The sequence below is a fragment of the Mirounga angustirostris genome, unplaced genomic scaffold (genome assembly GCF_029215605.1).
Source record: "Mirounga angustirostris isolate CCGP_5_RB_7025 unplaced genomic scaffold, mMirAng1.0.hap1 SCAF_13, whole genome shotgun sequence".
Lineage (NCBI taxonomy): Eukaryota > Metazoa > Chordata > Mammalia > Carnivora > Phocidae > Mirounga > Mirounga angustirostris.
This window is the reverse complement of record NW_026991721.1, coordinates 78,762,976-78,778,868: the sequence shown is the minus strand read 5'-3', so window position 1 is coordinate 78,778,868 and position 15,893 is coordinate 78,762,976. Positions and strand designations below refer to the sequence as shown.

At 38.3% G+C, this 15,893-nt stretch overlaps 1 protein-coding gene across 7 annotated transcripts in view; it reads right to left on the bottom strand.

The window, feature by feature from the left end:
• The window catches only part of ARHGAP42 (Rho GTPase activating protein 42), a 319,552-nt gene that overhangs the window by 138,869 nt on the left and 164,790 nt on the right, over positions 1–15,893 (bottom strand). Inside the window, exon 1 of one of the 7 annotated variants that reach the window (XM_064577203.1) lies at positions 11,850–12,096. The exons of the other annotated variants lie outside the window; for them this stretch is intronic. Within the exon in view, the coding sequence (XP_064433273.1) occupies positions 11,850–11,891 (42 nt within the window). The 5' untranslated portion in view covers positions 11,892–12,096. Of the gene's footprint in view, positions 1–11,849; positions 12,097–15,893 lie in introns of those variants that run through there. 7 annotated transcript variants of the gene reach the window in all.

Below are 15,893 nucleotides of genomic sequence, written 5' to 3'. Positions count from 1 at the left end.
TAGTAAGATATGTTTTATAATTGTTTGTGCATTTGAGAAGAGGGAATTTTATGCTGATTTTACAAGCAAGACAATTATTAACTCTAGGAAAAAGAAAAACATGCAAGAAAGGAAATGTAATCATAGAACTTGGTATGACTTACCTATGAACAATAATTTCATTATTATATAAACACTGACCACTAGTTTTAAAAAATATGATTATATATTTGGAGGATGGCAGGAGCAGAAATACATATGGAATAGCAGTGGTTATGGTGCCATAAAAGTGTGTAATATTCATGTTCCCTTGTAGGTAAATTAATTTAATAATGTCTAAAATTAAAGCAAAATATACAAGTGAGTTTATTGTCTGGGAAAATGAAAATTTATGTAAAATAATAGTTTAAAGAATTAAAAGTGGTTAACTCTGGGGAACAGAACTTTAGAGCAGAGAGATGGGGTAGGAAGCTAGTGTATTTTATAATTTATCAACTTTGTACATTATTAAATTTTAAAAACTGTATATCTTCAATAAAATTAAATTCAGTCTAAAAATAGGAGAGGAAAAAGAACTGAGGGGAAGATATAGAACGATGTACAGAAATATGTTAGAATGGTACTAAGAAAGGGATAGAAATTAGAATACAGGGAAGAGAAAGTTTTCTATGGGTAGGCTGAAACTTGCTCACAAATTAGTTTTTTATAAATTCATTAATTTGAGCCTTTGTGAAATCCCCATTTTGCAACTGGTACTGCTACTCAGGCTGACCAAGGCTGAGAAGAAAACTGAAAAAAGGAACCAATCTTTCTTAAGTGGCTACAAAGTAGCCGTTTGCTACCAGAGCTCTACATGCAAACCCTACAAGGTAAAAGTAAGTATCCTCACTTCACAAACATGAAAATATGATCAGAGAAGAAATGCAATCCGAACAAAATCGCAGAGTTTATAATGGACAGAGTGGATAACCAAACTCAACTGTCTAGTTCCAAAGCCCATGCTATTTACACAGTGAAATGCGGCCTGAAGAAGCCTGAAAATTCAAACTACAGCACTTCTTTTTAACTCCCTTCTCCTTAAGACAAAGGTGGGCGGGGGTGGAGGAGATGAAGAGAGTAGAGAAGACTTCTGGTTTCTGGTCCAGGGTATAAGGAGCTGAGCTGCTGCTGCCCTGTCCTAGGAAGTAAAAAGCTGAACAAACTGAAAGATTAATAAATCTTCTTAGATGTATCAGAGTAGGAAGGTCACAGGGCAAACCACTGCCCCAAAATTTAGAGAGCCAGCTAGGCAGATACAGAGAATCATAATTTACTGGAGCAGAAATCCCCTTGGAAATCTATACCAGGGTAGAAAAACATGAACTGTAATTAGAGAATTGCTGGAAGTTCAATATAGACAAGTCTGAGATGTAAAAATTCCAGAGGGCCCACTCACACAGCTTGCCCCCACCTCCCCACACACAATTTTGTTAGTTTTACCTCTAGGAGCTCAAGGAAATTCTCGCAGTCAAGAATAGAGAAAAATCCCCTCCTGCTGCCTACAGTGTGTATGGAGAAGTAACCGTTTTAAAATATGCTAGAGCATTCTGTTCTTCTTGGGAGAAACCATTTTGTGCCCACATATTAGTGTTTTCTTTTACTTTTCTTTTTTTTTAGATTTTTTATTTATTCATTTGAGAGAAAGTGGGCATGTGTGAGCCAGAGCAGGAGCAGGGGGGAGGGTCAGAGGGAGAGGGAGAAGCAGGCGCCCTACTGAGCAGGGAAGCCTGATGCAAGGCTTGATCCCAGGACCCCAGGACCATGACCTGAGCTGAAGGCAGATGCTTAACTGACTGAACCACCCAGGCGCCCCCCATATTAGTGTTTTCAATCAGAGCCTAACAGACCTGGGGGGAGGCAAATGTCCAACTCCAGCCACCTCTAGCCATTCTGTCTCATCTAAGGGGGAGAAGAAAGGAGTGCGGAGGCAAACTGAGAGGCACTGGTAAATTTCACAGTCCAGGAGCACAGGTTCACCAGTTCTAGGACCTCAATAGGCTTCTTCTCCTCCTCACACCTCACTACTAACATTAGTAGGGCCTAGTTCCTTTTACCACATACAACATGCCCAGTTATCAAGAAAAGGTTATAAGACATACTAAAAGGCAAAATAGGGTTTGAAGAGTCAAAACAAGCATCAGAATCAGAGTCAGATATGTTAGCAAAAATGTTAGCATTCATCAAACCAAAAGTTTTTTTTTTTAAATTTGAGCAAAGGGCTGAAAAGGAAAAGTAGATAGCATGCAGGAACAGATGAGTAATGTAAGTAGAGATGGAAATTCTAAGAAGGAATGACAAATGCGTGAGATAAAAAACACTGTAAAAGAAATGAAGAATGTCTTTGAAAGGCTCATTAGTAAATTGGACGTGGCTGAGCAAAGAAGCTTAAATGCTTATCAACAGAAACTTCCAAAACTGAAAAGCAGAGGGAAAAAAAGGCTAAGAACAAACAAAAACTGGAACATCTAAGAATTGTGGGACAACTACAAAAGGAAGCAAAAGAAGAAAAAAAAAAAAAAAAAAAAAGAAGAAATAAGCAATAGCTGAAGCAATAATGACTGAGAATTTTCCCAAATTAATATCAGACACCAAACCACAGCTCTAGAAAGTTCAGAACCAAGTAGGTGAAGTGCCCAGAAAAACTATATCTACATATAACACATTCAAGCTGCAGAAAATCAAAGAAAAAAAATCAAAGAAAAAATCTTAAAAGAAACCAGAGGAAAAACACCTTACCTATAAAGAGCAGAGATGGGAATTTCAACCACCTTCTCCTCAAAGTATGCAAGCAAAAAAAAAAAAAAAAAAAAGAGTAGAATGAAATATTTAAAGTACAGGTGAAAAGTACCCCAACCAATCTCGTTTTCTGCATCTTATGAAATTCTCCTTCAAAAGTCCAGGCAAAATAAAGACTTCCTCACACAAACAAAAACTGAGGAAAACTTGTTGCCAGTAGACACACCCTGTAAGAAATGTTAAAAGTTCTTCAGGGAGAAGGAAAATGATACAGTCAAAAACGGGGATATACACAAAGAAAGGAAGAACATCAGAGAAGGAATAAATGAAGGTAAAATAAAAACTTATTTTTCTTATTCTTAACTGAACTAACATAATAACAGCTTCTTCAAAATAACAGCATCAACAACGTATTCAATTCTATATGCTTATATAAATGTTTGCTTATACGTGAAATGAAGGACAGGAATGGTACAGGGACAGGAGGGGGGATCAGCAGTACTTTGTTGTTATAAAGTATCTGCACTACCTATGAAGTAGTATAGCATTATCTGAAAATGGATTTGGATTAGTTGCAAATGTATATTGAAAATTCTAAAGCAACCACTAAAAAAAGGTTTAAAGAAAGTAAAATTGATATGCTAAGAAAGGAAAGAAAATGAAATAATATAAAATACTCAATTAAAACCAGAAAAGGCAAAAAAAGAGTGGAAGACAAAAATAGAAACAAAGAACAAATGGAAGATAACAAATATGGTAGATATTAATCCAACTATATCAATAATCACTTTGAGCATCAATGTGCTAAATATACAGATTAAAACACAGATGGTCACAGTGGGTCAAAAAAAACAAGACTCAATTATATGTTGTTAATAAGAAGCCAACTTTAAATATAAAAAAGTATAGGAATAGAGAAAGATATACCCTGCTATCACTAATTAAAAGATAACAGGAATAGCTATATTAATTTCAGACAGAGCAGATTTCAAAGCAAAAAAAAATTATCAGGGATAAGGAGGAACATTACATAATGATAAAGAAGCCAGTTCTTCCAAAAGACATAACAATCCTTAATGTGTATGCACTTAACAGCAAAGCATCAAAATATGGGAGGCAAAAACTGATAGAACTTCAAGGAAAATAGGTGAGTCCACTATCATACCTGGAGACTTCAACACCCATCTATTAGAAATGGACAGGTCCAGCTAGCAGAAAAATCAGTGAGAGTGAAACTCAACAGCACCATCAGTCGACTGGATATAATGGACGTCTATAGATCACTTCATTCAACAACAGGAGAATACACATTCTTCTCAAGCTCACATGGAACATTCCTCAAGACCGTACACTCTGGGCTTTACAACACATCTTAGCAAATTTAAAAGAATAGAAATCATAAAATGTTCTCAGACCACAGTGACATTAAACTAGAAATCACAAAAAACAAAAACAACAACAAAAAAAATTAGAAATCAAGGACAAAAGATAGCTGGGGGGAAAAATAACAAAATACTTAAGAGATTAAACAATACACTCCTAAATGATAACATGGCTCAAAGAAATCTCAAAAGAGATTTTAAAATAATTTGAACTAAATGAAAACACAACTTACTGAAACTTGGGAGATGCAACAAAGGCAGTGTTTAGAGGGAAATTTATAGCACTGAGAAACAGTAAAGGGAACAAATGGATGAAACAGGGACAAGGGGATGAAAGACAAGAAGAATAGGAAGCAGAGGAGGTACTTATGTTACTTTAGACCTTGGGAGAGGGAGAATACTGTTGAAAGCTTTTGATGGTTTTCAATTGTCGATCTTCTCTGACTGTGGGAAGACAGGGAAGATTGGAATCAGGAGGATGTATACTGTCTGGTGTAGCTATAGTCTTTTTTTTTTTTTTTAAGATTTTATTTATTTATTTGACAGAGAGAGATAGCCAGAGAGGGAACACAAGCAGGCAGAGTGGGAGAGAGAGAAGCAGGCTCCCCACTTAGCAGGGAGCCCGATGTGGGGCTCAATCCCAGGACCCCGGGATCATGACCTGAGCCGAAGGCAGACGCTTAACGACTGAGCCACCCAGGCGCCCCTGGTGTAGCTATAATCTTATGGGCTCTGGCATGACACTATGGATAAAACTAAGGTTACCCAATTCTGCATACAAGGCAGGATATTTGGAAAATTACATTTGGTAAATTTAGGGATTTCCTAATTAAAGGTAACCCAAATGTTTTCTTCAGGCCAGCACTGAAATTTGTCTGTTTTTCCTGGATGACAAAGGACTTAAATAAATAAAAATCTAAGTCACAAAATTCAAAAAGCACTGAAAATATGGAAGGAAAAACAAATATGGAGGGACAAGACTATGACAAAAACTGCTTATGACAAGCACTGCATCCAATTGAAAAAGGAGATGAAAGCCATAACAAGTAGAAATTAATTTATATTAATACTTTTTTAGTCCAAAATTCCTAGAAAACAAAGCCCAAGGCAGAGCTTGCCTGCTTTAAGCTTGCATGCAATTCTTAGTAAGCAAGTGTGAGGAAACTAGGAAAGGAAGACATGGAAAGAAGGATGGAAAATACAAGCGTTTATTACTAAACTAACCACAAAAGCAGGAGGAAACACGGCCAGATGCTCAGGTAATATGGTGCACCTCTATTCACGTTTTACAAAACCAACACACCACAGGACATTTCTAAGCAAGATTTATCTGCCAGTTCCACCCCATACTTGACCAAAATGCACTCCACTACAATAGGAACTCTCCTGCACATCAGACTGTCATCTGCCCCGCCCCCCCCCCCAGCAGTTATGGGAGAGGCAGGGCCCAGGGCCCACAGTCTCACTCCATCAAGTCTAGATTGTAGTGAGGAGAGCTATTCAGCCTGTGCACCCAGAGCTGTGGTAACTCCCACTGTGGCAGGGTGACAGGGGCAGGGCTGGAGTCAGGCCCTGGCCAGGTGTGAGGGACAGAGGTGACAATCCTAGACCAGGGTTACCAACTGAGCAAGCTCTAAGGGCCTGGGAAGGGCTTAAACTGTGCCTAATACCAATAAACACACTCTTGAGATGTAGATAAAAGATAATCCCTTTACTGAGTATACTATCTTCATGACTTTTTGATAATGAAAACACAACATTTTTAAGGCATTTGCAGACTCATTCACAACCATGCTCTCGAGTCACTTTTGTATATTTACCTATCATAGAGCTTTCTCAAAATCAGCATTACAGCACAATTGCTTAATTTTAACATTTAAAGGAAAATGACCCCTACTTCCCCCGCCCAAACCATTTAAGTGCCTAGGTTACTGTCACAGAAACAGCTATATGAACCAAAGCTAGGAACTGCCCTCCCCTGAGTTATCAGTTCGTGGAATTCTTAATTTCTACTGCTTTCATCAGAAGCCCCTTTTGACAAATCTCCATTCTTTTTCCACTGTAATAGAACCCCTAAATTGTAGCAGGGTACACAGCTGCCAAGAGTGAAGAGTATATTTCCTAATCTCCTTGCAATGAGATGTGTCCACATGACTGTTTTTGTCAATGAATATTACCCAGTGCTCCTCCTCCTTCAACCTTTCCTCCCCCAAGGGAAAGAACATGGTCAAACTTGCACTGTAAAATGCTCACTTCCTCTGCTCTTCTTCCTTGACTTTTAACCTTGGGATAACCTCTGCTAAAAGAGTTGTGCTTTTATTTTTTTTTAAAGATTTTATTTATTTTTCTGAGAGAGAGAGCACAAGTGGGGGAGAAGGGCAGAGGGAGAGGGAGAACAGGCTCCATGTTCAGGGGATCCCAGGACCCTGGGATCATGACCTGAGCCAAAGGCAGACGCTTAACTGACTAAGCCACCCAGGTGCCCCAAGAGTTGTGCTTTTAAAAGGATAGTTCCAGGAGAAAACTTACTATTGCAGGTATTTCTGTATAAGCTCTAATTTGCAGACTGAAGGGCTCCCCACTATAAAGATGAGAGAGAAACAAAGAGATAGAGACAGAGACAGACAGACATTGGTTTTGATTGATTCAACCCAACATATTAACAGTGTTGAGGCTGAAGAATCCTGGACTAGACTATAAACTAAGGTGGTACCTCCCACATAAAAGAGGTCCATTGTAGGGGCGCCTGGGTGGCTCAGTTGGTTAAGCGACTGCCTTCAGCTCAGGTCATGATCCTGGAGTCCCTGGATCGAGTCCCGCATCGGGCTCCCTGCTCGGCAGGGAGTCTGCTTCTCTCTCTGACCCTCCCCCCTCTCATGTGCTCGCTCTCTCTCATTCTCTCTGTCTCAAATAAATAAATAAAATCTTTAAAAAAAAAAATTAAAAAAAAAAAAAAGAGGTCCATTGTGTAACTGCCGAATGAATGACTTATAATCAGCCAATTCTGTAAACACTGTCAGTCATAGCTATCCTCTGGGTTTTATTACTAGTTGTACTACCCTGGACACTTAACCACTCTGGGATCTTAGTCACCTTCTCTGCCATATATAAAAGATTTGGATTCCACAACTTCAGGTTAAACATTCTGGAAGCAAGTACAGCATAAAGAAGTAGTTGATGACTTAAAGCACAAACATGACTGTTTCTCTGGAGTTGCTCACATAAGCTTTTCTCTACATAGCCACCCCGAGAAATACCTTAGAGGGTTGGTCACTGCTGCAATAAGATAAATATGAACAGTTAGGAAGGTGGAGATTGTAAGAAGTATCTACTCTGGCACTTTCAGTCAGTACAATCTGAGCTGCTTGTTTGTCTTACTAAGTTTTTCAAAATTTCACATGAACTAATGAGAATCATGAAAAGCTTAAAGGAAAGAGAGAATTCCCTGAAGGTTAATGCTTCTGAAAACTGTCATGATAGTTTTGTTTTGTTTTTTTAAGATTTTATTTATTTATTTGAGAGAGAGAGAATGAGAGAGAGAGAGCACATGAGAGGGGGGAGGGTCAGAGGGAGAAGCAGGCTCCCCGCCGAGCAGGGAGCCCGATGCGGGACTCAATCCAGGGACTCCAGGATCATGACCTGAGCCGAAGGCAGTCACTTAACCGACTGAGCCACCCAGGCGCCCTGTCATGATAGTTAAATGTGGAAGCTGGGTAGTAGTGCCACCACTTGGCGACTTTCAAGTCTCATGGTTTAAGCCACAAACTTAAGAACAAAGCATAATTTTCATTCACAAAAAATACATTTTTAAAAAATTTTACTCTACTGTACAATTTCAACACTCAGTGCTATTTGTGCCTGAAGTTTAATTAGCTACATATCACTGCTGCTTTATAATCAAGAAGTCCCTTTGTTATAGAAAAAATAATAGGAACACTTGGGAAATGCAGTCCGTGTAGTCTAGAGTCACTATCTTGTCTCCTGTGAAGTTACCAACATTACCATCCCTTCAGCTCACTGAAGTCTAGTCTATGTTAATGATTAGGCCAAATAAGCAAGGGCTGGTCACACCTAACTCTCTTAAACTGAAATATACTAAAGGACTATTTGGCAGAATACATTTAGACATTTCTTCAGAATATAAAAGAAATGTGGATGACTGAAAAATCTTTATTTTCACTGAAATACAACCATTCTAAAATTCAAAACTGTCACATTTAAACAATGATTCTTTCTTATATTATTAAAAAAACATAAAAAAACAGACTTTGGTTAATAAAATGTGTGCTTAACTACTCGTCATGACGTGATTCGTTATTTCCCAAGAAATAGTTAACAAGTGCTTTTAATGACGATCTTAATCCAGTTTTAAGATTCAAAACAATCAGGTTGTGAAAATGAACAATAAGGAAGGCTAAAATAAATTTTTCCATCAACTGTGCATAGTGCTTGATTTAAGAAATACGGTTATTCTTTACTAGGAAATTTACCAAGTAGAATTAGCAAAAGTAATTATCTGGGGGTGGGGGCGCAGAGGGAGAATTAGACTCTTAAGTAGGCTATATATCCAGTGCAGTAGGGCTCGATCTCACCACCCTGAGATCATGACCTGAGCTGAAATCAAGAGTCAGACGCTTAGCCCACTAAGCCACCCAGGCACTCCAGCAAAATAATTCTTAAAAACTTAGTTCTGTAGTCACAAGAAATGTAAAATTAATTATTACCAATAATCTGTATTATTCTTTCTTCCAACTATTAAAAGAAACCAAACAATATAAATAAATATTTAGGTATTGTGATTTTCATAGATTTAAAGATATCTCCAAAGACACTGATCTCTCAATGGAAGATAAATTTTATATTAATGGATATATTAGTTTTCTTTTCAGTTAAATTGAATAGAGTAACCATTTGTACTATCTGTCAACTATTTGTGATACTGAGTTTTTTCTCACCTTATCTATGTATGGCCTGTTGGTCATTCATTGTGGTCTATTTCAAGTAAATGAAAAGGAAAGTTTTAGCCCAACTTAATCTATTTTATATATCATTAACAATACTCTAAAGTTAAATAGAAAGTTCATTTTAATGCAAAGGCTAAGAATAGAAGTTTTTTGTTCTTTCCTATAGTTCAAATATTCTCTCTCCATATCATGTAGCCTAACTTCAATCACAGACTAGGAACATCTGAATAAAATTAATTTATAATAATATAAAGATGAAATTTAAAACCCAAAGACTCAAAAAGCCCTAATTTAATCCCTTAAGCACACACACACACACACACACACACACACCCTTAAATGTTTCTCTAAAGAGCCATGTTGGTTGAATAAGGATTCTGTCATTTATCATAAAATGATCTCTCAACTCTCCTTGGAAATCATACTATTCAAATGTTCCCAGCATTGTGGTAAACATATGATGAGCACCAGGAGGGAAATCTAAGGTGAAGGAAATAAGTTACAAGTTCTTTTAGTTGCTTTTAAAATACAAGTGTAGGGCGCCTGGGTGGCTCAGTTGTTAAGCATCTGCCTTCGGCTCAGGTCATAGTCCCAGGATCCTGGGATCGAGCCCCGCGCATCAGGCTCCCTGTTCTGTGGGAAGCCTGCTTCTCCCTCTCCCGCTCCCCCTGCTTGTGTTCCCTCTCTCGCTGTGTCTCTCTCTGTCAAATAAATAAAATCTTTAAAAAAAAAAAAAAAGAAAGAAAGAAACTAAGGCTTAAGGGGCGCCTGGGTGGCTCAGTCGTTAAGCGTCTGCCTTCGGCTCAGGTCATGATCCCAGGGTCCTGGGATCAAACCTCGCATCGGGCTCCTTGCTCCACGGGAAGCCTGCTTCTCCCTCTCCTGCTCCCCCTGCTTGTGTTCCCTCTCTCGCTGTGTCTCTCTCTGTCAAATAAATAAATAAAATCTTTTTAAAAATAAATAAATAAATACAATACAAGTGTGTCACATGGTGACCACCTTTTCTCCATCTCCAGTTGAGGAAATAAAAGGAAATGGACTGAGTCAGAGATGTTTAGGCTAGTCATAAGAACAATTTTTAAACTACTTAGTATACCTGACTATGCTGGTAGACATGAGGTAATAACAACAAATGTGACCAAGTAAACCAGAGAACTTCTTCCTGAGAGCTCAGTCAGAGACTATATCTGGAAACCCAGAAATAAAATGTGCTTCTAAGGGCAGACAGAAATCAATAGCTAATTGACAGTACTTAAGAATTATGATGACTGACTGAAACCTGATATATTAACACTTTTCTAGAAGCTGCTATAAGGTCTTCTTCATGAATGTCACATTCCTCATTTGATTCCAGACAGATATCACAAATAGTTCCATTCATATTTACAAAGATGGCTTCTTTTTATTATGCTTTCTAGATATATAGGCCTAAACACCAGATTTTGCAGTGTGAATTAGAGTTAAGCCTACAGCACCACTTTTTTTAACTTGAATCAGTATAACTGATTAATTAGCAAATAAAATATTCAAGAAGCAGACTGTTATTGGTTAAAATGTGATACAGATAAGGAGCTACCAGTCAAAGCATCTGTTTTCAGAACATTCTACTCCCAGGGCATAGCTAGCCTGCCCCAACAGTGCTAGTTCCAAAATACATAAAGTGAAAGCCTTATCTTTCAAGGTACTTAGATTGTTGCAACTCATCCAGTGTCTCTGTCCATATTACATAGGACTTTTGGTTCAGGACATTTTACTATGTATTTTTCTTTTTAGTGCTTTCCTCTGGGGATCATCTGAGAAAGGTTACCCTTCTCCCCAAAACCCTGATTTATTCAATGATACTAAGTACTCAGGACACCAAGGCCCATACATGAATAAGATATATACTGCCTATTCTGGAGGCCCTCATAGTCTAGTGTAGGGAAGAGACAAGCAAAACAAAAATAATCAAATATATCAGTCAGGCAGTGGTGACCAGCTCACGATCAATGTAAATCAAGACATGGGCTAAAACCCAAAAAGCAAGTTGGGAGATAAATTAATGGCTGCCAAACACTTCTGTACATCCTAAGAAGTTTTAGACTCTAGACACTTTATATTTACATTATTCAGAGATTTTTTACTGGGAGGGAGGTTGAGACAGAGAAAGATCAGACTTATTTTAAGGGAGATTCCTCTGGTAGCACAATAAAGGAAGCATTTGAGAGGGGAAGACAAGTAAGAGATAATTGGGGCCTGAAATAAGACAGTAGGAATAAGTACAAACATACCAATTTAATAAATCTTTCATGACTTGGTGGCTGTATGGACATGAGGGGTGGTGGCAGGCATAAAAAACGACAAAGGTTTCTAGCTAGAAAAAATCAGGACATTTTTATGGTTATTCCATGAACTGAGATCAAGAAACCTGCCAATGTTTCTGACTCCTCCTTTTCCTTAAACATCTACATCTAGGGCGCCTGGGTGTCTCAGTCAGTTAAGCGGCTGCCTTCAGCTCAGGTCATGATCCCAGGGTCCTGGGATTGAGTCCCGCATCAGGCTCGAACAGGGAGCCTGCTTCTCCCTCTGCCTCTCTCTCCAATGAATAAATAAATAAAATCTTAAAAAAAAAAAAATCTACATCCACAGGTCCTACCTATCATTTTTTCATCCAAAATACAGAAGTAGAAGAAAGTTTTAAAATATATTTCAAAATTAATGCAATCATTTTGGACTTTGATGTCTCCCAGCTAAACTAATTAATACTTACCTGGTCTTCCTTGCAGGTGTTGGTCCTTCTTCTGTTATCCATATTTTAGTTAGAATAATTAATCTAAAACACAGTTCTTTCTATCATGTGCCCCTAGGAAAATGGTTCCCCAAACCCAAAGAACAAAGTCTAAACCTCTTAGCAAAGCAAAGAAGGCCTTTCAGAATGCAGCACTTCCATCTGCCTTTGGTCTTAACCCCCACACTTCCAACTCCCTATCTTATGCTCTAGTAATACCAACATTCCTGAAGTTCTTCCCACATACCATTATAATCTTTTGCTTGCTTTGCCTCTGCTCTTTGTTCTGCCAGAAAAATCCTTCTTCCTCTGGCTAACTCTCACTCATCCATCAAGACACTTCCACCATCACCTTTTCAGAGACTGGACTTCCACATTAGATCAAGTGCCCTTTTGTGTCCTCAAAGAACTTTGTATCTACATATACCTCTAACTCAGCATTTATATCATGCCATATACATAAACAAACAGTCTCTATTTTACCCATCAATAGTTGCTGACTTTGAGTTTTGTCCTATGGCTTACCCATCTTTGTACCTCTAGGAATAAGAAAAATGTCTATCTGCCATGTAGAAGGTTAATAAATGTTTTTAGACCTAATGATCTGAAGACTATATACAAATAGGAGCAACAGAGAGATGAGGGGAAGGAGAAAAAAGGACAGGAAAATAAAAGAAACTTGCTATGGGCTACACAGACTTTTGTTTCTGATTCATCTGTGAATAAATGCTCTATGAAACATTTTCTTGGAATTACAATTAAGCATTAAGCCATGTTTTGGGTAAATGCTTTCTTTTGTGTGGTTGAGAATTGCGATACCGTCTTATAATAATAAATCCATATTTGGTCTCCACACCCCATTTCTGGGCACAGAGCTCCTAAAACTACCTTGAAATTTCCTAAGAATGCTAAATATGTCTTGATATTCATAATAAGACCACTTCAATCATACCTGAGTTTATGTTAATAAGGCAACTTTTGTAAAGCCCCCAAGGAGGAAGGCTGGTTGCCAGTGAAACCACCCATGTGATTATAGGATTGAAATTTTCAGTCCTACCCTCTTGTCCCCACCATAACCTACAGGGAGGGGAGAGGGCCTGGAAACTAAATTAAATCACCAATGGCCAATGATTTAATCAATTGTGCCTATGTAATGAAACCTCCATAAATACCACACAAAGATGAGGTTTGGAAAGCTTCTCCAATGGTGAACACATGGAGGTCCTGGGAGAATATGGAAGATTCACACCCCTTCCCATATCCCTTGCCCTATACATCTCTTCCATTTGGCTGTTCCTGAGTTAAATCCTTTTACAATAAACTGGTGGTCTAATAAGTAAAATGTTTTTCTGAGTTCTGTGAGCTGCTCTAGTAAATTAATCAAATCCAAGGCAGGAGTTACGAGAAGCTCCAATCTATAGCCAGTAGGTCCTAAGTATAGGTGGCACTAGACTTGTGACTGGCATCTGAAGGTGGGGATTGGGGGGATGGGTGTGTAGGACTGAATGCTTAATCTGTGGGGTCGCACACTATTCTCCAGGTAATATAAGAATCAACTGCTTGGTGGTGTGTAAAAAAAAAAATACATGTCAGTAGAGTGCTATCTGTTCTCATTTGCCTCCATGCCTCAGAAGAATCAGCCTGTAAGACTCTATAGGAAATCAATTCAATGTAACATTACCAATACACTTGGTTCCCAAAAATCTCTGGCTGCAACTGAGTTGATGAAATCAGAGGACCCGATCTTTAGACTGTTTACCTTGATTTATGCCCTATCAGGCATGAAGGGAAAATGGTTGTTTATTTTTCTCAAGCTAGTACCACAGGGCATAGCAGAAGAGGAGGGAGTCTTTGGAGTCTATCAGAATCCACATCCCAAATCCATTATTTAATAAATTCTGCCTCATATGTAGATGAGGTCATCTTTGGGTGCTGCCTGATCTAATCTGGCAACTGGGTATCTACCACATACCCAGTGAGGAAGGGAATATTTTCTGAGACAAGCCACTTGTGCACCCATATCTCAGGCTCATGGTCAGGAAGGACCAGACAGGAAGAACTGGTTGGATTTGAATCTACAAGGACACTTGCAGAGTCCAAATGATATGCAATCCAAAAATTTCCAATTTTTCACTTCTGTACAGCCACCCAGGCTCTCTACCCACTTTGGCATTTCCAAGATTCACTGCTTTTAGCATTCTTACTGGGGTGTGGGCTTCCAGTAGAATTCAGCTCACTTTGTACCCTACAAAAACTCCACATCTCTCCTGAATCCAGAAATTCCTTTGTCTGGTTATTAGTTCTCCAGAGGAGAATGCCCAGGAAGGATTTAGAAATATCCTGAAATATGAATGATAAATTTACCTATAGTAAAGTCTTAACAGAAAATAAATTAAGAGAGGTAGGGAGACAGAACCTGAATTAAATAGCAGGTAAAGTGCTATAGCTTTTTTGTTTCACCAATGACACTTTGTTTTTGTGACTTCATCAACAAATGTTTCCATTTTGGCTTCTAGGTAACATATTTGGACCAATCTGCTAACTAGTAGCAAATGATTCCTTTCAACATCTTTTGAGTTTATTAGGCTTATAAGATCATCTACAAAAATAAATTCCTAGCTTCTAAATGAAGCTGAACCTGAAAACAAATACAACAGAGTCAAAGAAAGAGTGCTACCCAAAGCCTTGGACTGGATTTTTGAGGACAACAGAGCAAAAGGACTGATGTGGCTTATGTTAAACCACCACCATCAACAACAGAAACCTTACTGCCTTTAAAAGAATTTTTTTTTTTTTTTAAGAATTTTACTTATTTATTTGACAGAGAGAGACACAGCAAGAGAGGGAACACAAGCAGGGGGAGTGGGAGAGGGAGAAGCAGGCCTTCCGCCGCTGAGCAGGGAGCCCAATGCGGGGCTTGATCCCAGGACCCCGGGATCATGACCTGAGCAGAAGGCAGATGCTTAACGACTATGCCACCCAGGTGCCCCTTTTTTTTAAAAAATAAGTTTTAAGTTTTAATTACTACTGTTATAAATTTTGCTGAAATGATAACTTGAACAATTTACAGTAACTAAAAAAAACCAAATGATACCAATCCCAGGTTGGTAGGTTTTATGTTATGATCAAGACACTAAACAACTGTACATTATATCCTATAATGAGGATATATGGGGAAGACCACATGCATGGCATGACCATGTTTTACAAGTGAATGAAATCAAAGTGGGAGAAATATCTACTGAGTTCTCATTCTAATTATGCTTAAGGTTAGCACTGCTCATAAGATGAACTTTGAGGATGAAAAACTAACTGCACAGATTGTTGTCCTAAGGGTTTTTACTAGCATCAAAATGTTCAAAATTGTCCAGACATGATAAACTATCATAGATATTATTTCTAAAAAATATATGGCAGCCTGAGAACCAAACTCACCTCTGGGGTTATTCAAGCACCGCACAAAGATTCCTACTGTCCTTCTTCTAGACCCCAATGATTAAACCTGTCCCTTTTTCTGGTCTAAGTGTTTTTATTAATATTCTTCTTTATGCAGCTTCCCAAATCAGCATCCAGCCCCTTCAGTCTTTGGAATTTTGCTATTAATGCGCAAAGAGACATGATATATCAATACCAATATTTATACTGTGTTACTCTGTGTCAGGCAGTAGAAGGTATCAAAATGAATACAGAATCTTGTCTTCTAAGAGCTCAGTTGAGAGATGAACATAGACATGTAGAAAGATAAATTAGAGCCAAACTCAAAGGCTGTGTGCTGAGCAGAACAAAGGTTCAGTGACTGCTAAAACCCACAGGTCCCAGGCTAAGAGATCTTGTAATTTGAGCCCAAAAAATTTTGTTGTAGATTTTAATCCCTCTGCCAAAGACTTTTTACCAAAAACCAAAATGAGGACAGAAAGGAAACTGTAAAAGATGAAGGAGATCTGAGGGATGCATAAAGAAGCTAAAAGAGAGGAGGAAGAAGTCATTATCAACAGAAGGCTACTATAGTATATCTAGCAGGAGGAA